Source organism: Harpia harpyja, chromosome 9 (assembly GCF_026419915.1).
Source record: "Harpia harpyja isolate bHarHar1 chromosome 9, bHarHar1 primary haplotype, whole genome shotgun sequence".
Classification (NCBI taxonomy): domain Eukaryota; kingdom Metazoa; phylum Chordata; class Aves; order Accipitriformes; family Accipitridae; genus Harpia; species Harpia harpyja.
In genome coordinates, this window is record NC_068948.1 from 21,296,886 (window position 1) to 21,320,436 (window position 23,551).

Consider the following 23,551-nt stretch of genomic DNA (forward strand, 5'->3'; position numbering starts at 1 on the left):
GCAGGCCGGCACCCACTTCAGATTTAAAGACTGCCTAGACATTGAAAATCCTACTGAGCCTTTTCAGTCTTCAGGAGTGGCCCAGCTAGTAGGGGAATTTTCACACAGCACCTCCTCTAATAGTTCTAAATTCATCGTCTGACAAACCAGCAAAGTATAATTGATGTTTAGCACCATAGCACATTTCAAAGCACCCCAACGGGGCCTACTTGCTCAGTTCCACACTTATCAGCTAAGGTCACTCAAGCAGAAGAAGAAAGGGCTTAGGGATACAAGAGGTACAGAAGGAAGGCAAGCCTTCCTTATGCAAAGGCTGTCCTGGTAAAATTAAGCACTGACCAACATGAAAGGCAATCCATGAGTGGAAGAAAGGCAACAAATAACTGACAAACAAGTAATGTTATTTGCCAAAGAAAATACACATTTGATCCCTGAGCTTGATTTTTACAAGTCATCACACTGCAGTATGAAGTGACATACTCTAGAAGTTTTAAATTAGTACAATATGCAGTAGCTCAATAATGAAGAAATAAAGGTTAGTTCAAGCATACATCTTCTTTGTTATCAGCTCTCCTACTGCAGGGTCTCCACTGAGAAGAGCACAGACTGGTTTTCTGTCCTTGGATTCACGGAGTAGCTATGCAAGCCATCACACCTATGTCTTCCGTGATGACAGCACACTATGCAGGGTGCACGTCTACCAGCCAACAGCCTTTGCGAGCAGAGGCGTCAGAACCAGCATGAGTAAGAGGTGGACTACCAGGAAACCACCTCCCACAACTCTCATTTCAAGATTAATCATTTCAAACATACGAAATACAACATTACTCCCTTTCAGCACAGTCTTCACTCGTTCATCTCACAAGAAATAAACGAAGTACGCACCATCAATTTAATAGATGCGTTTAATTAGCTTCGAAGTGAAAGACAATTAAAGAGGCTATTAGAATCAAAAGTCATTCTCTTGTAAGAAGAATGCAGAATAATTCAAAAGGAAAAAAAAAAAAGGCAGCAAAACCTAACTATGGGTCTGTAAAGACAAAACAGTCTGTACTCTAATGCTAGTTACTTTTTGCAGAAGCAAACAAGCCTTTTGCTGATTTTCATTTAGGGTTTACCTTTCACCTAGCCTCCCCTATCCTTCTGGCCCACAACAAAAGCCTGGGACATCAAAAGCTACATAGGACTTCCCACAGATGACAGAATGTAGCTTTTCAAGTTGTCCAGAAGGAGAGTATCTTTTGTTTCGTTTCTTTGACAAGGAATATTATGCTGCCACTAACCGCCTCATTTCAGCACCTGTTCAATTGCCTCGGTTACTGCAGCTGCTACTGCATTATATGCAAACTTCATAGCTCAGGGCAAACAGTAGGTAGCTCAGATGCATTTGAAGGACTGAGCCCTCAGCAGCTACAATGCCTTGCACATCACCTGGAAGCCTGAGCACTGCTGGAAATTCTGTGAAAGTCTTCAGAAGTCAAAGGGGAAAAAGGAAACATGTTGACAGAGCCAATGTGATTACTGATGCCTACTTTCTGCCCTAAGCACACTGACCAACAGCTGAGCTGCTGACAAAGCATCTTGTGAACCACTGGCATGCAGCCTGACCTTTTCAGATAAAGTACTCTGCCTTTGCTCCTGAATCAGAGCCCTTAAAGCCTTACACCACTGGATTCAGTAGGTCTTTGAAACTCAGATAATAAACATTTTTCACCTCTGAAAGGATGAATTCCTTAGCAAGATATTTGAGTTTTGAAATTACTATATAATCATTCAAATTTTGTATAATTCGTATTGAAACCACATGCACTTATGCAGGAACTTTTCTGTCATTAGAACACACAATAAAGCATACTGGTGCTTTTTCCTTTATTTTAGAGAAAGGAATTTAGACTCCTTTTCCCCCTCTCCTCTTTCTGGAGAACACAAACCACCTAAGACTGTAGCCAAAACCGTTTAACCACCTATTTCCTTCTCTTCAGATAAAGCCATGCTGGTTCCGTTTCAATTTCCGAACTTAACAGAATTAATAAACTACTGCTCTTGTCTATGAGCACACGATCTGTTACAGCACCTCAAAATCCAGCACACAGTTGTCTTTTAAAAACTTTCAGAATTCTCTATTCTGAAAGTTGCCTTAAGACAGTCACAGTAAGAAAGCAAAGGCAAAAGCCACGTTATTTCTGTAATGACCCCAACTTCTCCCCTTACTACTACTGAACTATACAACTTGATTAAAAGCAGATATAAGTATGTCTCTGTTAGAATAACTCCTTCAAGGTTTTGTTGCTAACCCCAGTTTAACTGCATTTATTAAATTTTATAAATCCTCCCCACACCTCTGGGTGCTTTTCATAATAATACCTGGAAGTCAGTCTTGTAAAACTCAAGACACTTAGGTGAAAAGCACTAGGGAGCAGTAGGAAGAAGGAGGGGCTGGTAGTCAGGCAATTACCAACTTCATGTTCAGTGGATGAATTTAATGCCACATAAAGAAACACCATTATAGGGTGTATGTGTGTACACACATACAAGAGGAAAAGATATATTACACAGCTGCCTCCTTTCAGAGTACAGTCCATCCTATAAACCAAACAAGGTATGGCTTTTCTGACAGTGACAGTAGATGGTTGTGTAACTAAGTTAAGCATTACTATACTCATGTTTAAGGAGTAGAATAAGTTCTCCCTCATTTTGCACCCTCGTTTTACACACACCGGCACAGACAAAGCTAATTAGTTTGTTAGATTTTGAGACCTAGGTAAACTGTCACATACTGAAATATGCAATTTTTCCTAGCTTATACCACCTGAATTTTTGTTCAGGTGGCTGTTATACAAAAGTTTAATTTCACCTCAAACTACATGTTCCATTTCAAACTCCTACTACAAATCAAAGTAGCATTAGAATTTTTTAAACAAGAGAAATAGACATGTTACTTTTACATTGGAAACAGGCTTTTATTGTTAGAACAGATATTCAGCTTGCTGACTGAACAACCACCAAGAGTAAACACTCTTATCTCCTGACAGATTATCTGGATGGAGGATGAACAGCACCACAAACACATGTAAACTTGAGAATGTGCTGCATGAATATGTCAGGCTCTAAGTTGCTGGGCTGTGTTTGTGCTTCCTCCGCCTACCAGCTGGCTTGATCTCAAAGACCTCTGTGCCACACCTTCAACATATTGTGTATATCACCTTCCTTTTTGTACCCTTTCAACTAATCTGTTATTTTCTTTCCATCTGCATTTAAACGAGCAACCCTGTCGTCCAACTAACTGGGAATTAGCTTGGTTGTTAAAAATAGGCAGGGACGTGGCTCCTGTAACCCCATTCGTTCATATTTTAAAAACCAAACTTGATTTGAATATAGTGAAGCAGACAGAGGACAATTCTCAATGACTTTAAAAAAAAAAAAAAGCTGCTTTACTTGAGCACAAGACCCAAAACCTCAGTTTCACATCCTATTTTAGTCCTCTAGTAAATCCTTATCTCACAACACCAGGGCATTTAACTGATGTGCTGTAGATATGCTATCTGCATGCTCCATCCACACATCCTGCAGTTACAGAAAATGTTCCTTCTCCCTAAAGCAACCAAGCCATTTCCTCCCCCAGAGATTGCACACAGTTCTCACCACCCACTGACTAATGAATCAGCACGCTCACAACAGCCACCGATGAGACCAGCTTCACCCCCCCCAGGAAACACCAGTCCCCAGTGAAGTGGTGCAGTCCCCTCCCTTCTGTTTTCATTTTCCCAGCACACTGGAGCAAAACGCATTCTTTCAGAAGAGGCTCAGTTCTGACTCACCGTCTGCCTCATCACACACGCATCTGCCCATTCATAACTGCTCACACAAGCCGGCTCTCTCTTGGTTGAGCCAAGTACATACGTCCCAGTTTTGATCCCACCTTCCCCTGAATCATACCCCACTTTTAAATATTTAAACAGCAGTCTCCCCACTAACTTCATATATGAAACACTGACCACTAAGAAACAGCTGTAAACATTTACTCCAAGTAAGAAAGATGCTAAATCAGTTAAGGCTAACCTCATCATTTCAGCTTCTCTTAACGTGGTCTGTATACACTGCCGAGTAAAAGGATACTACCTATTCAAAATGTTCAAATAGGAAATTATGTATTCATCTGTTTCCTTTAACAGAAATCTTAAAGGAGTATATATACATTTTCATAAATAAAATGCGGTGATCTTGCCATTTCTTGCCTGAAGTGTGAAGCTGATTGAGTCCCCTGCCTCCCCAAATACCAAGACTCACTTTCATATCATAATCAAAGAAGGGTCACTAGCCTGGGTTTCAAAAAAGGGGGCAGAGCCTGAGAGAGGAAACAATCTATGAAATGCAAAAACAAAATACAAAAAAAAAAAAAAAAGAAAAAAGCTTTTCTAAAACTTTGCAACGTAACTTAAACACTAAAATCCTCAATTATTTGGGGAACAAAACAGAATAGTACCTTCATTAGTGTAACAACAACTGAAGTTACAGCAAAAGCTGACGACAACACACAAGGCTTCAGACTACACTTTTAGATATTGGTCACTCATATTTTAAAAGAAACTAATGAAAAACCACCAATTCCTGGACAGAGTTTACAACATTTATCAGACTTTCTAAGTTCAGTTCTCAAACAAAACCCTTGTAACACAGTTTTAACTGGGAATGAAACAGTAAACAGAAACAGTTGAAAAGAATCCCATTTAGAAAGTCACTAAGAGTGAAACAGACTTTTTAGTGTTTTTAATCTTAGAACAATAGACACATCATTACAAATCATAAGAGCTCAAGAATCCAACAAATTTAGACCAATCCTTCTGTCTCGTGCCTCGAAGTGTATTATTCTTCTTCCTTTAAACACAAGAAGAAAATGTTTTCTAAGTTATTTTGAAAGCTACATCTTGAAAGAGCTTCCACTATATGAAAATGAGGTTTTGTTAAAATTTAAACCTTGTACTGTTCTGTAAAAATGCAAAGGAAGCGATACTTCCTGACAAAACAAGAGTCTTTCCTAAACAGTTGTACATGGATGACCCAGCTGTGGCTTTCAAGATGAATACAGCTCTAAGTTTCCCAAGGGTGGCACCTATGTCACAACTGTACCACACCACCGACAACAGCCTTTCCTTGCTGGTTCACAAGCAGCTGCCAAGGTGGGACTGACTGCCGGGAAGGCGCTGGCCAGAGCGGGAGGGCTGCCCAGGGACAGCACAGCGGGCAGGCACAGCAGACCCCGCAGCACCCAGCACCAACACTTCTCTGCCTGCGACCTGTTCCTATAGCTCCCCCTTTTTGTGAGCACCCAAAGACATTTCACACTTGCCACTTTAAAATAACTTGAAAAGAGGGTGGTAAGATCAGGAATGACCAGGCCTGTTGCAGCGCACGAGATATTCTTTGGAAAAAGCCCATTTCAACTTTTTAATTTTCTTCTTTCCTCTATGTTACCTACACATGCCGTAACGCCCACCCAAAAACCCAAACACTAAGAGACCAATAAACAACCACCCAGGCATCAGTTTTTACAGAACACAAGAAGAATTTTTGGAAAGAATGCTTAACACTCAAAATGAAATAGGGTTACTCTATTTCATCAGCTATGACAAAGGTTGATTCCTCAAGCAAAACCAGAAATATTAACAAAACAGTACACTTGCTAAGAGTCTCAATCTAGACTGTTATGCTTAGGGCGGAGCAGGAGAAAATAAAAGTTCTAAATGCAATCTTTCATACCACAATGTTTTAAATTACAAAAAGCAGCAGAAATACAAATTCACCGACTGTGAGGAACAAAATAGCTTGAAGAAAAGAATTTGCTGAAATACAAAATATCCCATGAATTGCTAACAGCCTGTACTAGAACTTTAATGCAAGAAGTAAAAACAGCTGAGCACAAGGCTAACTAATTTAACTATTATTTGCAGGGGTTTGGTATATATAAGCAGTTAAAATTGTTGTTAAAGATTTTAAACCCCTTTAGAGCAATATATCCCTGGTTCATTCTGCTTCTGCATACTTCTGCTTCTGCTTAAAGCCCATTAATGAAGTTGCAATCATGATTTCATTTTTCAGATTTTTAATTTAGTCTGACCCTTACCAAAATACTGTACCTGCCAGACTCAGGAGTCAGAGGAATACAATTTTTTTTTTAAATCTAAGTTTTAGGCTCTTAGATGCATTTCCCACCCCTCCATGGAAACCTACAAATTTATACATGCTAATGTCAAAGGTGGTTCAAGATACAGCTTGAAATATTAGCTTAAGGCATTTCACAGCCAAGGGGGAAAAAAAAAAAAAAAAAAATCAATCTCAAAAAACTTCTGCAGTAAGTTCCATTCAAGAACACCAACAACACAAAAATCTATTTTACCTCTCTAATTATCGCAGAAGGTGTTTGGATAACAAGTGATAGCATTCCCTTGGTGTATTCCCCGAGGAAAGAAAGTACTCCCAATTCACAACCAGAAAACCATCTCAGAAATTACTTGCTACAATTTTCAACTTCATAGCAAAACCTGGTGGTCTGGTATTACATACTTCGGCCAATTTTTAAGTATGCCTATATAAGTCACCTGTTTTTATTACAAATATCACTAAAGTTTCCAAAAATGCCCATCTAGATAAAACTCAGATGCAACACAATCCATTTTTACAATTCTACGTAGTAAATATATCCATGTATGGACTCATTAAAAATGTCTTCATAAGTTGTATCAGAGCCGTGACAAAACCTCTCTCAACATGCTTTCTGTATTACTGAAATATTGCAGTGATGGTTTTTGTTTTGGTTTCTAAAACATCAAAAAAAGAACAGCAGAAGAATCTTCCTCACTTTACTGGAGAGACACAATTTACAAGTCATTTTTAGAAAACCTGACATTTGTATGGTTTTTTGCTTGTTTGTTAGTTTTATTCTGCACAGTTAGCTCAACTATGTAATTGTGACTCCTTTTCCAAAGCAGATCAATGTTTCATTAAATTATGCAGGTTACTATATTAGTTAACTAAAAAACAAGTCTATAACGAAGAATAGATATGAAGTGTTAAGGATGTCAGAGCAAATGCGATTAAAATCTGTGGAGACTACAGCATTTTATTGCTCGATTAAGATCACTGGTCAGTACTTATGCTTAGAAGCTAGCAGAAAAAAAACCCCACTAAAATGCTACTGCACAGAAATTGTACTCATCATTAAATATCAAATAAGTCTCCAGGCACAGTTCATCATTCCAAAATACTGCAATTGATGGACTGAGCAGGAAACACACTACACTTGACCAAACCCACCAAAAAAATCCCCAATACAAAGCAAAAAAGTAGGTGGTGGCTTATTTTCACAGTGTCACTACAAAAAGGTCTAATGCTTCCTAACATAAAATGCGTCTCATGCTCAGACTCAGTCCATTTGCCTTCAAAAAGACAAAACCAACCACATAGATGGAACTGAGAATCAACAAAAATGCAATCAGCAGAATATAAGGATAATCTGAAAGGCAAATACATGCTGGGGTTTTCCCCTGTGATACTTTACAGGGTCTTTTGTCAGTACATCTTTACTGCTCAATTCTACATGAGAAAGATGGCTGGATTTCAAATCTGCTCTCCCAAAATGCCATGAACTAAAAAAAACCCAATTTCTCTTGCAATGTTTAAAAAGAATAATGTTTTTGCAGCAAAATATTGCTAGGAGACTGCTGCTGTTTTGCTGCTGCAAGTACGCATGCATGTAACTGACAAATGCTTATGCTCACAAAACCAGTTAACTAACAGGGACACACACTGTTTTCTGCCACGTTGACAGAAGATATTTTCCAGATGGAAATTTCAAAATTGGTTGGAAAATTAATTCTTTTCAAGCTTTCAGAAAATAGCATAGCAAAAAGCAGTTATAACTAGAAATTCCAATAGAGGGTTAGAAGGAGAGGTTTATCTAAAACACAGCATTTAGACACCATGCTACCTGTGTGCAAATAAATAGCCTATTAAACCTGTATTTTTGAACTGAAAATTTGAAACATGTAATGCAGGTATACTCAACTAGAAGATAACCTGACTTTGACAACATGGGCAAGCAACTAATAAAAACCATCCAGGAACTGACTCAAGCAGGAGAGGGGCAAGAAAGGTTGCCTCTTATGCCCTTCAGCTTTCATTACGTTCTTGAACACTTTGACAGCCTCACCCTTCCCCCTTAGGCAGGACTCAAGTCTGGAAAAACTGCATGAACATTTATTCAACCAGCAAGTAGTGCTGCATCAAGCCTTAAAATAATGCAAGTTAATGATTTTTTTGTCTTTTGTATACCATAACAACTATGTAGCTTTCATAATCCAACAAAATTTCATAGTCTCATAATTATTCTGTAGAAAACTATCAGCTTCTGCAGAGAAACATCATTAACAATGGCTGGGAATTCTCTTTAACAGAGTAATTAACACTTTCAGATATCTATTTAATAACAAGTTCTCCAAACAGCAAAATCCTGAAGAAAATGAACACAGTTATAAAGATAGCAAATAATATAAATACAGCTTTGGTTAGCCAAAATCCAACAAGAATTCTCCCAGCACAAGACCAGGAAAGGACAGAACCAACACTGTATGGACCCGCAGGAGAGGGGAATGGACTTAAATTCTTATGCACTATTTATTTTTATTACCTATAAACCACTTACTGATTCATCTTCTTGAAGTTCAAAACATTTATAGCTGACATGAGCTACACTTCCTCGAAAGTCTGATTTTCAAGTTCTAGGTATCAGAATACGGCTTAAAAAAATTTCATACTACTTCTCTGAATGCTTTGTCAGGAAAGTACCATCTTGTATGTTTCACGTACAGTCTGTTGTAAGACCTTTCAAAGTGATTAGAAACATCAGCTTTCTGGTTTGCTATAACTAAAATCCTCATAGTTTTCTGCAGTGAAAACCCACCAAGCTACCCGGTTGTGCAATCACATTGCAGGGTACTGTACTCTGATTCCCTTAGGTGGAGGCATCTGGACATGAGATGCCCACTGCCCCTCTACCCAAGTGAAAATGCTTGCCCTCAATATATTTAAAGAAAAAAAAAAAAAAAAATCAGAGAAGCATGAAAGCTTTATAAAGAAATCCCCAAACGCTCTTTAGTAGCATGAGAAAAATACACTACTGTAGGTGGTTTACTTTGTCTAGATGCCTTCCTGCCTTAGTTTTCCTATTCTTAAGCATTCTTTAGGCTTGTATTAGTTTTCCAAATAGTCCAACATTGCCTTTACTGAAGAATGTAAGTTTCTCCCCTTTTTTAATCTTTTTTTTTTTTTTTTTTTTTTTAAAGGAATACATTGGCTGAAGAGAAGCTAAAAATTTCTTCTTGTCACCTCCAACCTGTTCTGTCAAACAATGCTGGCTACTCCTCAACTGCCATCAAGAGATACTTCATCTGGAACACTTGACAGGGGCTTTTATGTCCTGAGCTGCTTTCTGCCCTAAATTTCAGACCTAAAAGTATTTGAAATATGTGACAGACAACACTTTGTCCTCAGTCACTGTATTTCAATAGACAATTGAAAATTTAATGACCCTTACTGTAAAAATTATGTCAGGTTTAAGAACTCCCTTCTGTCACCTTCCATAGGTTTTATGTTCTATATTTATACTGAGATAAACAGATAAAACAAGTTGCATACCCAAAAGTCCTGCAACGTAGAGCTGCTGCCTGCAACTGTCTAAGCAAAGTATCTTACATACAGAAAAGAAGGCAGAAGTTCTACACAGACTCCTCAAGTAGCTACAATTTGGATCTCATATACAAGTCTAGATATTGCTGTAACAGAAAAGATACAGACTTTCTGCTTAGACAAAACATCTGCAGCATCAGCTATTCCCCCCAAAATGATCCTTTCATTAGCACTTATCCTCTTGGAATAGCAGTCTTGCATAAGAGTCCTTGTTTTTTCTCCATATTATTGCCACAGTACATATTTCACCAGGCCAACTTGTTAAACATCAAACATGCAATTATGCAAGCTAATTAGCTCATTTAGTTACTCGCGCTTTGGACAATAAAGCTTGAGGAAACATTTCAGTAACTTTCAGAAAAGTGACAGCTTCTTGTAGCAAATGTTTCATCACCTTACTGAATTTCTTTTTTTTTTTTTTTAATATGAAGTATTAAGTGATTTTCATGAAGAAACAGACATCCTCAACAGTGATGCTCTTACTTTTCTCAGTCATTTATAAGAGCAGAGAAGCATCATGTTAACAACTTTGCTTAGGAAGTGGAGACTGACAGGCAAACAAGAGGATTCAACAATCCAAATGTCTGGATTTCTTCCAGTATCTATGCTGCAGAGATCTCAAGTACTGCTTTCATCCACACAGCGCTCATCTGCCCTTACATATAGCTGGTTCCCAAATGAAAAATTTAGCTCACTAACTCTGTTTCTGTTCCTCTTCTGGGAAACTTTAGGATGATGGTATGAGTAAGTTTGAAGTCTTGTCTACACAAATCTAATGGGTGCATTTAGACCACTGGAAAAAGTTCAAGGTAATATATAAAATATGACTGAATAACTGCTTCTACAACATGTAATAAAAGATAATCAAAAGCAGGTTTACTGATGGCAGATCTTAAGTACTTAGGACCTACAGAAAGGGTTGATAGGTAGGCATCACAAACAGCACAACCATGCTGTAAGTACCGTTCATTAAGTATTGCTTCAAAATGGCATCATCACTGCATGAACCGTAATGCATGAAGAAGGCTGCGTGCAGTAACAAAAGTATTTGGAGTGAAAGGATTATAGGGAAAGGGCTGTGGATACATGTCACATGAGAGATGCCTGGTGTGACTCATGCTCCAGTGGCAGAGGGCGGCCTATGATAAATCACCCTTCAGGAACAACTGGCTAAATCTCAGCCAGTGGCTGCTTGACAGCACAGGACAACGTGTACCTAACAGGCTGCAAGCGCTGAAGATGCCTGTTCCCAAAATCCAAGTTCCTAACTGTTAATAGTGTATGAACTGGATGCAGATAGAGGCATCTCCCAGTTGTGAGGGAAAGTGAATAAGCAAACATACTCTATGACTACCTGGCTTCAAATGTGGTTTCAATTAAACAGTTCTCCTCTGTGCAACAGCAGGTCATAATGAATAACACCTCAAAGTATCTATGCAAAACAAGAAGAAGTTTCACTCTCCTCTAAAGCAAAAATGGTATAGGAGCATAAACAAAGAAATTACTTATTGGGGGGGGGGGGAAGAACAAACTGAGCAGTCTCAGCTAAATAAAAGACTCTTAAGCACAAACACAGTAATAAAATCTAGAATCGCAAGCATCTATAGAAAACTAGTGTTTTACCCAAACCATATAGATGATCCTGGATGAAAACTGATCAAGGAGACGACCCAGTAAAGTGGATTCTTCTCATTCACCAAGCCTTTGCAGGACTCCCACCACACAACTCCAAGAAAAAATTAAGCTGTTTAGCCAGGCTGGGTACAAACTGGATACACCACTAAACCCATTTATCTGCTGTCAGAATAACCGCACACTGACTTTCTTGTTTGGAGCTTACAGAAAAAGCCTACGAAAGATAAAAAAAGCAACGACAGTGATGTGGGCTTCATCAGGGCAACGCCACTTCCCTTGGCTGAAGCAGGCAAAAGCACCTCGCAGGGCCTGAGCACACAGACAGTTCAGCAGCTGATGCGCCTTCACGAACCACCAGCTGCTCTTCACAGAAGAATCTCTCCCAGTTACCACAATGTTTTGGGGTTGTGGGGTCATCAGGTAGACCCAAGTAGGAGGATGAACAGTTGTTTAAGGGTGCTCAGGAAAAGCACTAGCTCTGAGGACAGGCACCAGTCAGATCTTCCCTGCTCCACATTCCTGAAGTAAGCCAAAACTAAGTCAGAAGAGGAATTCTGTATCGCTCTGCTAGCACGAAGGGAGAGAACAGCAGACCCCAAAATATCATTACACTAATGCACCAGTGCATTAAGGGACTAGCTAAAAATCAGTCAAGGACTGTACAGAGCTACACAATGAACCTCAGCTCTACTTCAGATCTGGAAGCAACAAGACTTCTGCAAGAGAAAGCGTTTATGAGCAGGACAACTCCTGGGAAACAAAATGTCCTCACCAGATGCCCTCACATATTAAGAGACGATCCACAAAGAATGCAAAGATACCCCTTAAAAGTTGACATTTGCTCAGTTTTTTTAACCAAGTTACATCTTACATGCCCATATGCCTCCGCCACATACAAATAGCTCCATGAACTTTTGTTAGGTGATGCCCAGCTCTTCAGGATTGTAGCACTGTCTCCTGAAGCGCTTTAAACAGAGACCTTCACAATAATTTGAAGGAGCATTAAATTACTACAGACAAATAAATGGATGAAGTCTTGATAACTGTTAAGACCACATGCATCTGATGGCTGAGACAGTCTGCCCTATGGGGTGGCACACGAGAGTGTGGTGTTTAATTAGTATTATGGCTCTAGCATACTGTTGTTTGGGTTTTTTCCTAAATCCCTAACATCAGACATCCCTTCCCACTGATCTGGAAAAAAATTAAACTCAAATCCTTTTTGTCCAGAGACTCGGTGGATTGCAGGGAACACATACAAGTAACTGCTAACTGTGAGAACATTTTAGATGGTGACAATGCAAAAACCCCACATACTGCTGGACTGAAAATATAGGAACGTAAGGAGTATGGCTCTTTAGCACTACAGTGAGGGTAAAATGAGAGCCGAAACTGTAAATCAGTTTCCCAGACACCCTTACCGATTTTTTAAAAGTAAGCATACCTGAAGAAAGCTGCTACTCCAACTTTGTTTGAATGACTTAATGTTTCATCTAAATTCTTCAGGAATTGTTGGGGACCAAAGCAAGTAAAGAAAGTAAAACTTCCGATTCAGTACAGGTTAGCACTGATATTCAGGTATTTCTCATAAATTAAGCCTTCGCTTTCCAAGCAAATTCCACTGGGTACACTGTGATCTTACGTTTGACTGGAAACTGCATTTGCTCAGAAAATGGAGCAGCCAATACACCATCCCAATACTCTGAAATTTTATTGCCAAAGTCAGAAAAGAAAAAGTTGATTTGGGGAAAAGTCCTATCTATCAAACGTCTAGTGAGAAAAGAGGACCGAAGTGGAAAACTACTACTGTTGGCTGCCATTTAAACATAGTTTTTATTCAATACAGCACCTTTCTTTCTCATTACGTTTCTGTAACTGCTGTAATGTCTGCAGCACAACAGAGATTTTCAGTTTTTTAGATTCATCCAAGCACTTAACATCAACTTATAGCCAAATAAAATTTCCTAGTTACGACAAAAAACTGCACGAGTAGACACTCAGCATCTTCAGGAAGAAAAATGAAGTCTGGTAATCTTTACTTACGGCTAGAACAAAGCTAATGGTCTAATGAGTAGAAATCCTAGCTACATCACACATGTGGCATACCAGGCACTCCGAATCAATTTAAATCATGTCTGATGTGCTTTCCTCCAGAGTTGCAGAGTTCATAGTGTATTATACTGAAATAAGCCTGGGTTGAAGACTCTGCTTTATGAGCAGCTGCCACCGAACAGCAGACAGGAAGTTAAGCTGCGTTAGAAGTGAGATGGAGAATAGTATTATAAAGGGGAGTGGAAGTAAAAGAACTTCACACGTTTCATTGGTGTAGTGACTGGTATTTAAACAGTAAGAAAGAATACCCGAGACCTAATGTTCTTTCAGGTAAGAAAGAGCAGAGCTATATAAACATCTTGAATAACAAATGAAAACCGGGGACATTTTGTCTTACAGTAAGAAGTATACAAAATGAACCATGCAAAGAAAGTTGATCACACAGTTCTTAACAAAACAAGGGGACTTTCAGTAAAATTAGATTTTTAGGAAGCACTGAAGTCCACACACAGAGTTCAGCCTGAAGTTCATATGGTATCAGTATAAAACTGAAGTAAAAATTAAAGAACTTCATTAAGCACAAATAAAACTAGTCAAAGTAATTAATGATACCAGAGAATCAAGGTAAAAATAAAGCTCTCCATTTCATTCCAGGGTTCAGTTATGTGAGATTTCAGGCAATACTTTACACTACTACACTGTCTGTCTCTGACTTTCTTAACAATATCTATTCATTTATTCTTTTAAACAAACAAAAAGAACTGGACATTAGCTGACAACACAAAGGATCAGGTAGCCTTGGTATGATTCGGATATCCAGAAACAGGACATACACTGAATGTGACACACCCCACATCCCCACAATCACAATAAAATACAATGTTCTATCATTTTTACAATCTAGGGACCTGTTTTTAATGCTACTTTTTTCTTTTGCTATGACAAACCTGAAAAATTGCTCAAATACACAATTAAATTTGCTACAGGTCAAAGACAGCACAGAATGTTAAAACTATCTCAAAAAAACCCCCCATTAAGCTTGAGTTTAAAATGAGTAGAAACATGAAGTGAACACTTAGCTATCCAATTCTTGAATGAATGAAGACAGGGCATCCACTAGAGGCCTACCCACCCATTGTGAACATCAGATGCATCAAATTAAAAGGCAAATTAAGCATACGAAAAACCCCTCAGTTAAGAAATACCAGAATGAAAAACCTCAAGCCTATGAAGTAGATATTCACAGAATCCTGACTTTTGCATGGATTCACAAGGTTGTTGCTCTTTCTAAAAGTTAATCATTTAAAAAGCAATTCTAGCAGATGCTGCATTGGTAGCTTTGTCAATCTGTGTACAAAACTGCTTAGGCACAATAGTGACATATTTCAGCTCTGGAGAAACTATTTTGGGGCACCATTTGCTTAGCCAAGCACCGAAGCAGAATTCCAGAATAAAAATATTCTAGTGTTGGTAAGTTTATCTACATTCTAGATCTCAAACTAATGCCTAAAATAATAATTAACTGACAGCTCCCCCCATAGCCTCTTTCTATTCATATAATTAAAAACATGCCTTGCTGGCTTAAATCCAGTGATGAACAAACACACATTATGCACTGCCTCAAGAATCAAAGCTCATAAAACAATGTTGCATAGAGCTACAAAAATCACATGGTATTAAGAGACTGTTGAAGCCTATGAAAGAAATTCTTAATAAAACCAAACGACAAAAATCTATATAGGACAAAATCTCAGACAATTCGTATGAAACACTTAACTGTTTCTGTTGATAACATGAGAAACACTCTCCCATTCTGCTTACTCCTCTTCTGAAGTTATGGGAGTGGCTTACTTTCAGACAAGTTTAATTCTATGCAGAGCAAGCCTGCACTCACATGTGATTTACACTAGTAAACTTTGATTACAATGGTGAATTTGGCATTTGTTCATACTAGAGCATAACACTAATCCCATTTATTAGTTTGTCCACCTCTGGCCTCATTCAGATGAATTCTTCTAAATGTTTTAGTGAAGCACTCTAGAATTTACTGTAAACACAAATAAAACAGGGAGTGGCATTCACTAATGAGGCTCATATTCTATTTTAATACACAGCATATCTACCACGCCCTTACATGATTAAGACAACATAAGAAAATGGATGAAGTAGTTCAGTACTTTAAGAATTCATTCAGAGGAAACAAAGTTAAAAAAATCATAGGAGTAAATAAAATTAGTTTTGAACTGGCTAGAAGAAAGACTTCAGTCTTCTTACACATTACAAGAAAAATTCCTCATTCAATTGTGAGCCAGAATCAATATTTTTCAATAAGAGCCAGATTCAATTCAGTTTCCTTAGCAAAGCAGTCAGTACCCAGCATAGCCAACTTCACTCCTTCTCCCCCAATTTGTCAAACTTCTGCAAGCCTCACAGGACTAAATGGAAAAGGATTTTTTCCAAAAAAACTCATTAACTTGAATTCCGAATACCATATCTGCCCTCAGGAATTTTTTTTTTCTTCCAATCAAGTTTTCCCACTATAGGAAATATTTATCTTCCACCTAGCAGCATTTAAAAGACCTAATATGCCATTAAACCTGAATATGCTTCAGATATTTCCTCCAGCCTGGTAGGTTTGGTAGCATTAGCTGTTACTTCTAACAAGAGTGGATAAAAAAAAAAATCTTAGGCAAAAGCAAGAATTTTGTAGTCTATTAAAAATTTTTGAAGTAAAAAAATTATACAGAAATTAGCCTGAAACAGAAAGGCTATGGGGGCTTGAATGCTGGTTTAAACCTACTGAGGTCTACAGAAAGTCTCCTATGGAATTCAGTGATCTTTGAATCAGTCCCAAATCATCTACAGTAGCATACATAAGAGACAGCATCTGCATTTTAAAGGTATGTTTCTCCTGTAAAACAAAACCAGTTTTAAGTGATTTCAGTACCTTTATCCTGATGAGACTAAGCAACATTTCTGACTCTAAATCTAATACAGCTTCACAGTAACCATCACTGTCATTAGGGAATTCTAGCTTTCGGTATCAGTCTATGGGACAACCACCTCAGAAAAAAAATATTCAGAAGTCATTCAGAATTCTGAAAGGGATGCTTCTTCTATATTATAGCTTATGGTGAAACTGAGAAAAAAAGCTTCATTCCACTAAGCAGCACACTGAATGCTTGCTATATCAACTGGTAACCTAAGACCCAATGAAGCAACCTGTTCAAAGTGCAAATTTTCATTAATCTACCAGAATTCATTGGCCAAAGTCTAATTTCTGAACCATTTTAGAAGCACTGACTCAACACCAAATTTAAATTGTTCCCCAAAATTTTATCATAGCATGGCAGTAGAAATAAAGTTCTGTTCTTCAAAATAATAAAAAGCCACCAGTACTGCCCACATTTCCCTCCAGAAATATTAACGTGCTTTTAAACAAAGCGATACCAGATTTTATCCTACCAGCTTTCAGTTGTACTCATGTGACTACCTACACACACCGAGATGTGAAATATTACTAATTTCGCATCACACATGCAGTCCATACTAATTGGCTTATAAGCACAACATAAAAATTGCTTTCAGTCACAACAATTTCCTTCTTACCTTGCCTCCTTCTCTTTCAAAGTCGACATATTCCCGGGTCGGTGTCTGTCGCTGCTCCCCCTGCCAGCTGGCCGGAAAAAACTGGAGAGACAGATTGGTTCCTGTGGCCACAAAAGCCTTTTAGAAAAATCAATACAAACAGGATCAGGGAGCAAGACATTACATAAATTATGCAGGCAGTCATTTATTTTTACATCAGTTTATGTCTTAAGCCAGGCAGCATAGAGAATACTTAAAGTCAAAAACATGCACTCATCATTTTTCTTAAGTATTAAGTTACAAACATCTGATTCCATTTTGACAACATTTGCCATTGGCTGCTTCAGATATAAAATACAACATGGAATCAATACTTCTTTCAAATCAGTTTTGCTGACATTAGAATCTGTCCTTTCAGTTCTGTCTGGATACCCTGCACCAACTTAGTACCTGCAACATTAAAAATTGCCCATGCTTTTTAAAGAGCTTGCACATCTCTAAAAGAAGTACTGCTGACAGAAAACGAACTCCTGAAACCTGTTACTAGGGTCAACTTTTTTAGAAAGAAAAGGACTCGCTTCCTTTCACAATCTGCTTGTACCTAGATAAACACTTATCTGAACGGAAATGTAATTATTCCTATTTTATCATCTACAGGCAAGCAGCATCAACATACAGCTCAACTAAGCTTCACAGGACAAAAGTCCTCTTGCCACATTAAGACACCAGTGAAATCCAAATCAGCAGATGCTGTGTCAGTGAGAATAGGTAACCATAGGAATTCTCAGCTGCAGCCCTCTGTAAAAATCATTAAAGGGACTGACTTAACCATATTAGAAAAAGCATACATTGCTTTCAAGTAAATAATTTTCTATGGTTTCAAATGAAAATAAGATTCAGTTTTCTTTATAAACTCTGTATTTATTTGTATATCTTATCAACTCCAAGCCATGAAGAGTATGTCAATTTCTAGACATGAAATAAAAAATGATTTTTGCAAGTAGAAGCCAGATTCACAGTATTTATACCCTTCTCTGATACACACGAGTATGTCCTGCAAGCTCGCGAATACTCGAACATGCTCCCAGAATACAGCTCTACTCAAAATCCCAGGGTTAAATGTAATTTGGTGCAATCAAATAACTGTATGGATTACTGCGATCACTTAGATTTAAATGGTCATTAATCCAGAATACAGTTTTTCTTAAAAGCTATACAAATACTACTCTAACAGTTGGAATTTCCTGACAAGCGGATCCCTTTCAAGCAACCCAGAATTCAGCAACTTTATGGTATAACTGTACTGCTACCTATGACACAATAGCTCTACATGTTATTTAAGATAGTTCCGGTCATGTACTGCAACACTGCCTGTCACAGGATTAATACCTCCCATTTTGAAAGTAGAAGTGCTTTGTCTTGACTTTTTCCCCTCCGCCAAGGGAGACTAATACTCTGCAATCAGGTTCCATACCAGACGATGCTTAAAAGCAGATTTTTTTTTTTAATTTTTTTTTTTTTTAAATCTCCTGTTAAGCACATTCTCAATGTCATTAAAATTGATGAATCGGTCCTACTAATACTGGGGGGGATATTGTATTGGTACATTAATATTTGTTTGCCCTACAATATGCAAAGACAAACATTTCAATCAATGTAATAGAAGCTTCATTGAGGATACACTTGCACAAATAGGAAGCATCAAAACTGTGACGGCTGCAGACCATCAGTATCAGGCTGACTAGCTTCTATTATCCCTTTATTTTCTAAGTGATTCTATTTAGAGATCAACAAAAACATTATACCCATCTCCAAATATTTGTGACTCATAAATCATCACCACTTAGTCTTTGTAAGAACAACCTTCTCACCTCTGAGCATCTTTAGCAAATACGTGTTTTATACTCCTTAATTTCTACACTTAAAACAAAATGCCAAGGAGTGAGATCTTTGAGTGTAAACCAGCTGACCACTGCAGCCCTCCGGACCACTCCAGTTTCTGCTGACCCCAAGGATACTGGGTCAGAAGTACTGTACTTGCTTTCCGGGAAACCAAGGGAGACAGTGAAGTGCCCACACCTCCCTGCTTCCACCCCCCAATTTGTGCTAGAGGGCCATGAAAAACCATGGGAAAAATATCAGAAAAAAGAAGAAAATTCAAGTATACAAATTCCCACATCCTCATGGAGTCATGCAGGCAACATTTAAACCATAGGCTATTTAAAAAGCTACGTAGATATTTATTCTCTGGATTTTTGAAGCCTGTTCCCTCCCTTTGAACAGATAAACCCATCCAATTAAAACACCCACATGCTTCTCAAATCAAAATCATAGGTCAATACTGAAAAACTCCCTAACAGTCTTGCTAGTAACCACACAGGACTACACCGAACCCAACAATTTTCTTCTAGTAAAAGCAAATTAAAAAAAAAAAAAAAAATCACACCACTAGCTTGGTCTTAAACTTGAAAGTGAGAAAATTACGGTTTTTTTATACACAGCCTTTTTAAGCTCAGTCCAAAATGCTATCATACACATATGCCTCAAATTTTGCAGAAAGCTTATCAGGAGTACAAGGGTGATCTGACCCACACGTACACAATGTAAATACAAGTACCTTCCAAACAAATAGGTAGTTAGGAAGGCTCCCAAAACAAACTGAACATGTGAAGTTATTTTCAAGTTAACCTGAAATCTTATTTAATATTTCACAGTTACTTTCTCAGTAATACTGGTAATTATTTTCTTCATTCAATCAAGAGTTATTTGACAGAAGTAACCAACAACCTACTGCCAGTTCTACATTAAATCCCTAAGCTGTTCTCTGGGTTTTTCTGCCTGCTTAAAAATACGTAAGGTCATTTGCAAAGGCTCCCTTTGGAGATAAAAGAATAAATCCTGGACGTCTGGAAAAACATTCAGGACTAAAAAAAAGTAAAATTGCTAGCTCTTTTTAACATCAGTCATTACACATACTACATTTCTAAATAAACCTGACTACTTGTGCCCTGGTCACAAAACAAAACCAGATGTTTCAGATCAAGAAATTTAGAGGCTGATTTATAATTAAGTAGAAGTAAAAATACATAGAACAGGCATCACTGGTTGCTTCCAAGGGATGAAGTTCTGGCAGAGAAAGACAGCAGCAGGCTTACAAGTACAAAGGTGAAACTATAGTGATTTCCCATTTATATAAATAACTGCATAGGCTGCATTAGAAAGCTAGTTTATAAGCTACATTTCCATTTTTTTAATTTTTTTTTTTTTTTTTAGGGAAGAACTCAGGTATACTATGCACTTTCACCTGTTCAGGAACTTCAAATGCTAGCAACCTACGTTTTCCTTACCCACCCATTGTTTCCCTGGTGACTTTTTAAAGGAAGCAAACATGCACAATGACAAACGAATGTAAAAAATCCAGTAAAATTAAGAGACTGACTACAGGGGGCCTCTCACAAAATAATGTTACAGGTTCTTGGACCACAGGTAACAAGCAGGGATAAGATTCAGCTAAAATAAAGTTACTCAGTAAAAGATAACCATGTACTTGAGTGTATATCCTTTTATTCACAAACACAAATGAACAAGATCAGCTGCAGTAACTGGTATTCAATTATATTTGTTTGGATGTGCATAAGAGTAATTTCATTGTGCATAAGAATAATTTTATTGTGAACTGACTAGCAATATCAATACCATGTGAAATTAAAGAATTATCATAAACCGGACTTGGTGAAAGTAGGGGCTATTTTTTACAGGAAGGGAATTTTTACCTAGTCTTTCCTTGTATGCTGTAAATGAAAAAGAGGTTACTTCTGCATTTTAAGAACAGCGAAGAGTTAAGAACTTAACAACAGTGCTCTGGGATACTGGTCCTATAGAAGGAACACATAGCAGAAATCAAACAAGGAAATAACTAGTCAGTTCTTGACTACTCCGAGCCGTACTTCATCTCACTTCTTAATTCAGAAGAAGAGAATAGTCTGTAGCTAACCTTAATGAATGAGAAAAACGAGGCTAAGGTTGTAAGTTTCAAAGCCTAATTTTAAAAGCATTTGATTCAGTTCACAAACACATCAAACAGCTCATTTGAGACTTTTACCTAGTGCCTTCTGAACAAGTTTTACTCATTTCTGAAAGCTACTGTTTCCGAAAAAAAAAAAAAAAAGGGGGGGGGGGGGAGTTGAATACTGAAATAAGCAGCTTACAATTGCAACACGTGCCCTGGGAAGGAAGTACAGCCAGTTCGCACTCGCGGGTGGCTCTGAACGCTCCGAGAGATTTTCCTCACCTACCTATCACCCCCCTTTAACCAACGGCGCTTTTACTGCTTTAGCCAAGGCAGAGCCAGTTGACACCTTTTTGCGAAAAAGCACTATTCTTCAGGGGAGAGAAGTGTTGCCTTTTAACGAAAGCCTCCTTTCCCTCGGCGGTTGAAAGGCGGCAGATGTTATTTCCACCCCCCACCCCCCGAAGGGAAACTTTCCAGCACGGCGCGGCCACTCAGACCCGGCCGTGCACCGCGCACCGCCCGCTCCCGCCACACCCAGCGCCAAGCATTTTAGCTTAGTTACTTGGAAGCGTTCCTCCTCCTCCTCCTCAAAGCCACTCCGAAACTTTTTATTTAATAAAAAAAAAAAAAAAAGGGGGGGGGGGGAGGGGATGAGCGAAGCGCGGAGGGGCCCGGTGCCGGCCGTTCCCCCGCCCGCAGCTGACAGGCGCCGGCGGCCGCCCCGGCCCGGTCCCGACGGGCCCCGAGGGGAGCGCGGCGCCACTTACGATCTCGGAGCGGCCGTCGCGGCAGGCGTTCTGGAAGCGGGCCTGCCTCTCCTCGTGGGGCCGGTCCCTGAAGCCGGTGTATTTAATCTGCGGAGAACAGGGCGCGCAATCAGGAGGGGCCAATCCCGGCGATAAGGGGGCAGCGGAGTGCACAGACTGCGCCTCCCCGCGCCGCCCGGCCCGGCTCCCCCGCCGCGGCTGAGGCGTGAGGCGAAGCGCGGGGCTCCCCCCCGGCCCCTCCGCGGCCCGCGGAAACTTTCCCCGCGGCGAGCGGGCGAAGGGGAGGAGGGAGGGAGGGAAGGGGGGGCCTCGCCGCCGCCTCACCTCGCACTCGCGGCTCAGCTTCCTGAAGAACTCCTCGTTCTCGAACTTGCTCCGCTGGTCGGGGACAACCCGCGGCATGGTGGTGGGGCCGCCGCCGCCGGCTGCCCTCCCCTCCCGCCCCGCGCTGTCCCAGCCCCAGCGCTCGCCTCGCCCTTTGTTAGCCCCCGCCGGCGGCGGCGCCCCCCCTCCCTCTCCCTCCCCCCGCCTCCTCCTCCTCCTCCTCCTCCCCCCCCCCCCCCCCCCCGCGCCGCGCGCGCAGAGCAGCAGCAGCAGCCGCCTGAGCTCGCGCCGCCGCCGCGCGCTGCCCGTTCCCGCCCCCCCCCCCTCCTCCCTCTCCCCCTCCTCCCTCTCCCTCCGACTTCCTCCCCGGCTCGTAAACTCCGGCCGAACAGCCGCACCATTCACAACTCCGCCGCCGCCGCGCATGCGCCGCGGGGGCTCGCGCGCCTCCCTCCGAGGCGGGAAGCGGGGTGGGGTGGCGGGGGGTGTGAGTCAGTGTCCCCCCACCCGGGCGTTGACTCACCCCTCGGGGCTGAGGGGAGCGGGGTCGCCGCCGCCCCCCCCGCGTTAACGCGGCTCGTCTCGATGGTTTCCGGCTTCCTGCTTCGAGGGGAGCAGCCTCAGCGCTGCCGCGGGCGAGCAGAGGCCGCCCCCGCCGCCCCGCGGGCGATGGGGAGCTATCCCCTCACGGCGGGGACTCGGCGGTCCCTCTCGGGCCGCCCCCTGCACCTGCTGCCGCCGTCCCGCTCGCGTTGGGAGAAGGGAGAGGTGGCCGCGTCGTGGCCTTTTCCCCCCCCACCCTCAGCCCGCGGGCGGTGAGGAGGGGGCAGGTAGGGAGGGACGGTGCTGGCGTCGCGCCGGCCTCTGGCTCCCCTCACGGTCAGCGGGGGCTGACCCCGGCCCAGGAGCCAGTGTAAAGGCCTGGCTTAGCCCAAAGGATGGTCCCAGAACCGTACCCCACCGCTGGCAAAGGACCCCCCCCTCCGCCCCAGCGAAACACGGCTGTCCGGGGCTGCCTCGGTCCCTGCCCCTCTTCGGTGGTGGGAGAGCAGCTGCGGAACCGCGCACAGAGCGCAGGCGAGGGGCCTGTTCCCGAGGAGAGCAGAAGCACCCACCACTTCAAAATGCGCAGCAGGGCTGCTGGGTGTCTTTGAAATCTTGGTGTCAGCCTAGAGCAAAAAAAAACCCAAAACAACCAAAACCCAGCGCTTGGGTTCACCAGCACTTCAAAAGTTCGCTTAACTCGCATGCTAAAAACACAGCACCAAGGCTGCAGCCTGAACTCTTGCTGCTTCATCTTCACAAACAGGCATTTTACAGGCGCTAATTCAATCAAGGAGCACAGCAGGACATACATCACCCGTCCCTAAATCCATTTTTTTCGTACATACCTCAATTATTTGCTCCCTACAACCACTCTCCCCCCAGGTTT

General features: G+C 40.8%; 1 protein-coding gene across 3 annotated transcripts in view; it reads right to left on the reverse strand.

Annotated features, from left to right (window-relative positions):
* CBFB (core-binding factor subunit beta) overlaps positions 1-22,273 on the reverse strand; it is a 44,498-nt gene extending 22,225 nt beyond the window's left edge. For 2 of the 3 annotated variants that reach the window (XM_052796520.1, XM_052796521.1), the window contains exons 1-3: positions 22,120-22,270; positions 21,796-21,882; positions 17,038-17,154 (exon numbers count right to left, since the gene is read on the reverse strand). In XM_052796520.1, coding sequence (XP_052652480.1) covers positions 17,038-17,154; positions 21,796-21,882; positions 22,120-22,197 — 282 coding nt within the window. In that variant the 5' untranslated portion in view covers positions 22,198-22,270. Of the gene's footprint in view, positions 1-17,037; positions 17,155-21,795; positions 21,883-22,119 lie in introns of all 3 variants that reach the window. The other variant, XM_052796522.1, reaches the window with a different exon arrangement.
* Between the last annotated feature and the right edge of the window lie 1,278 nt (positions 22,274-23,551).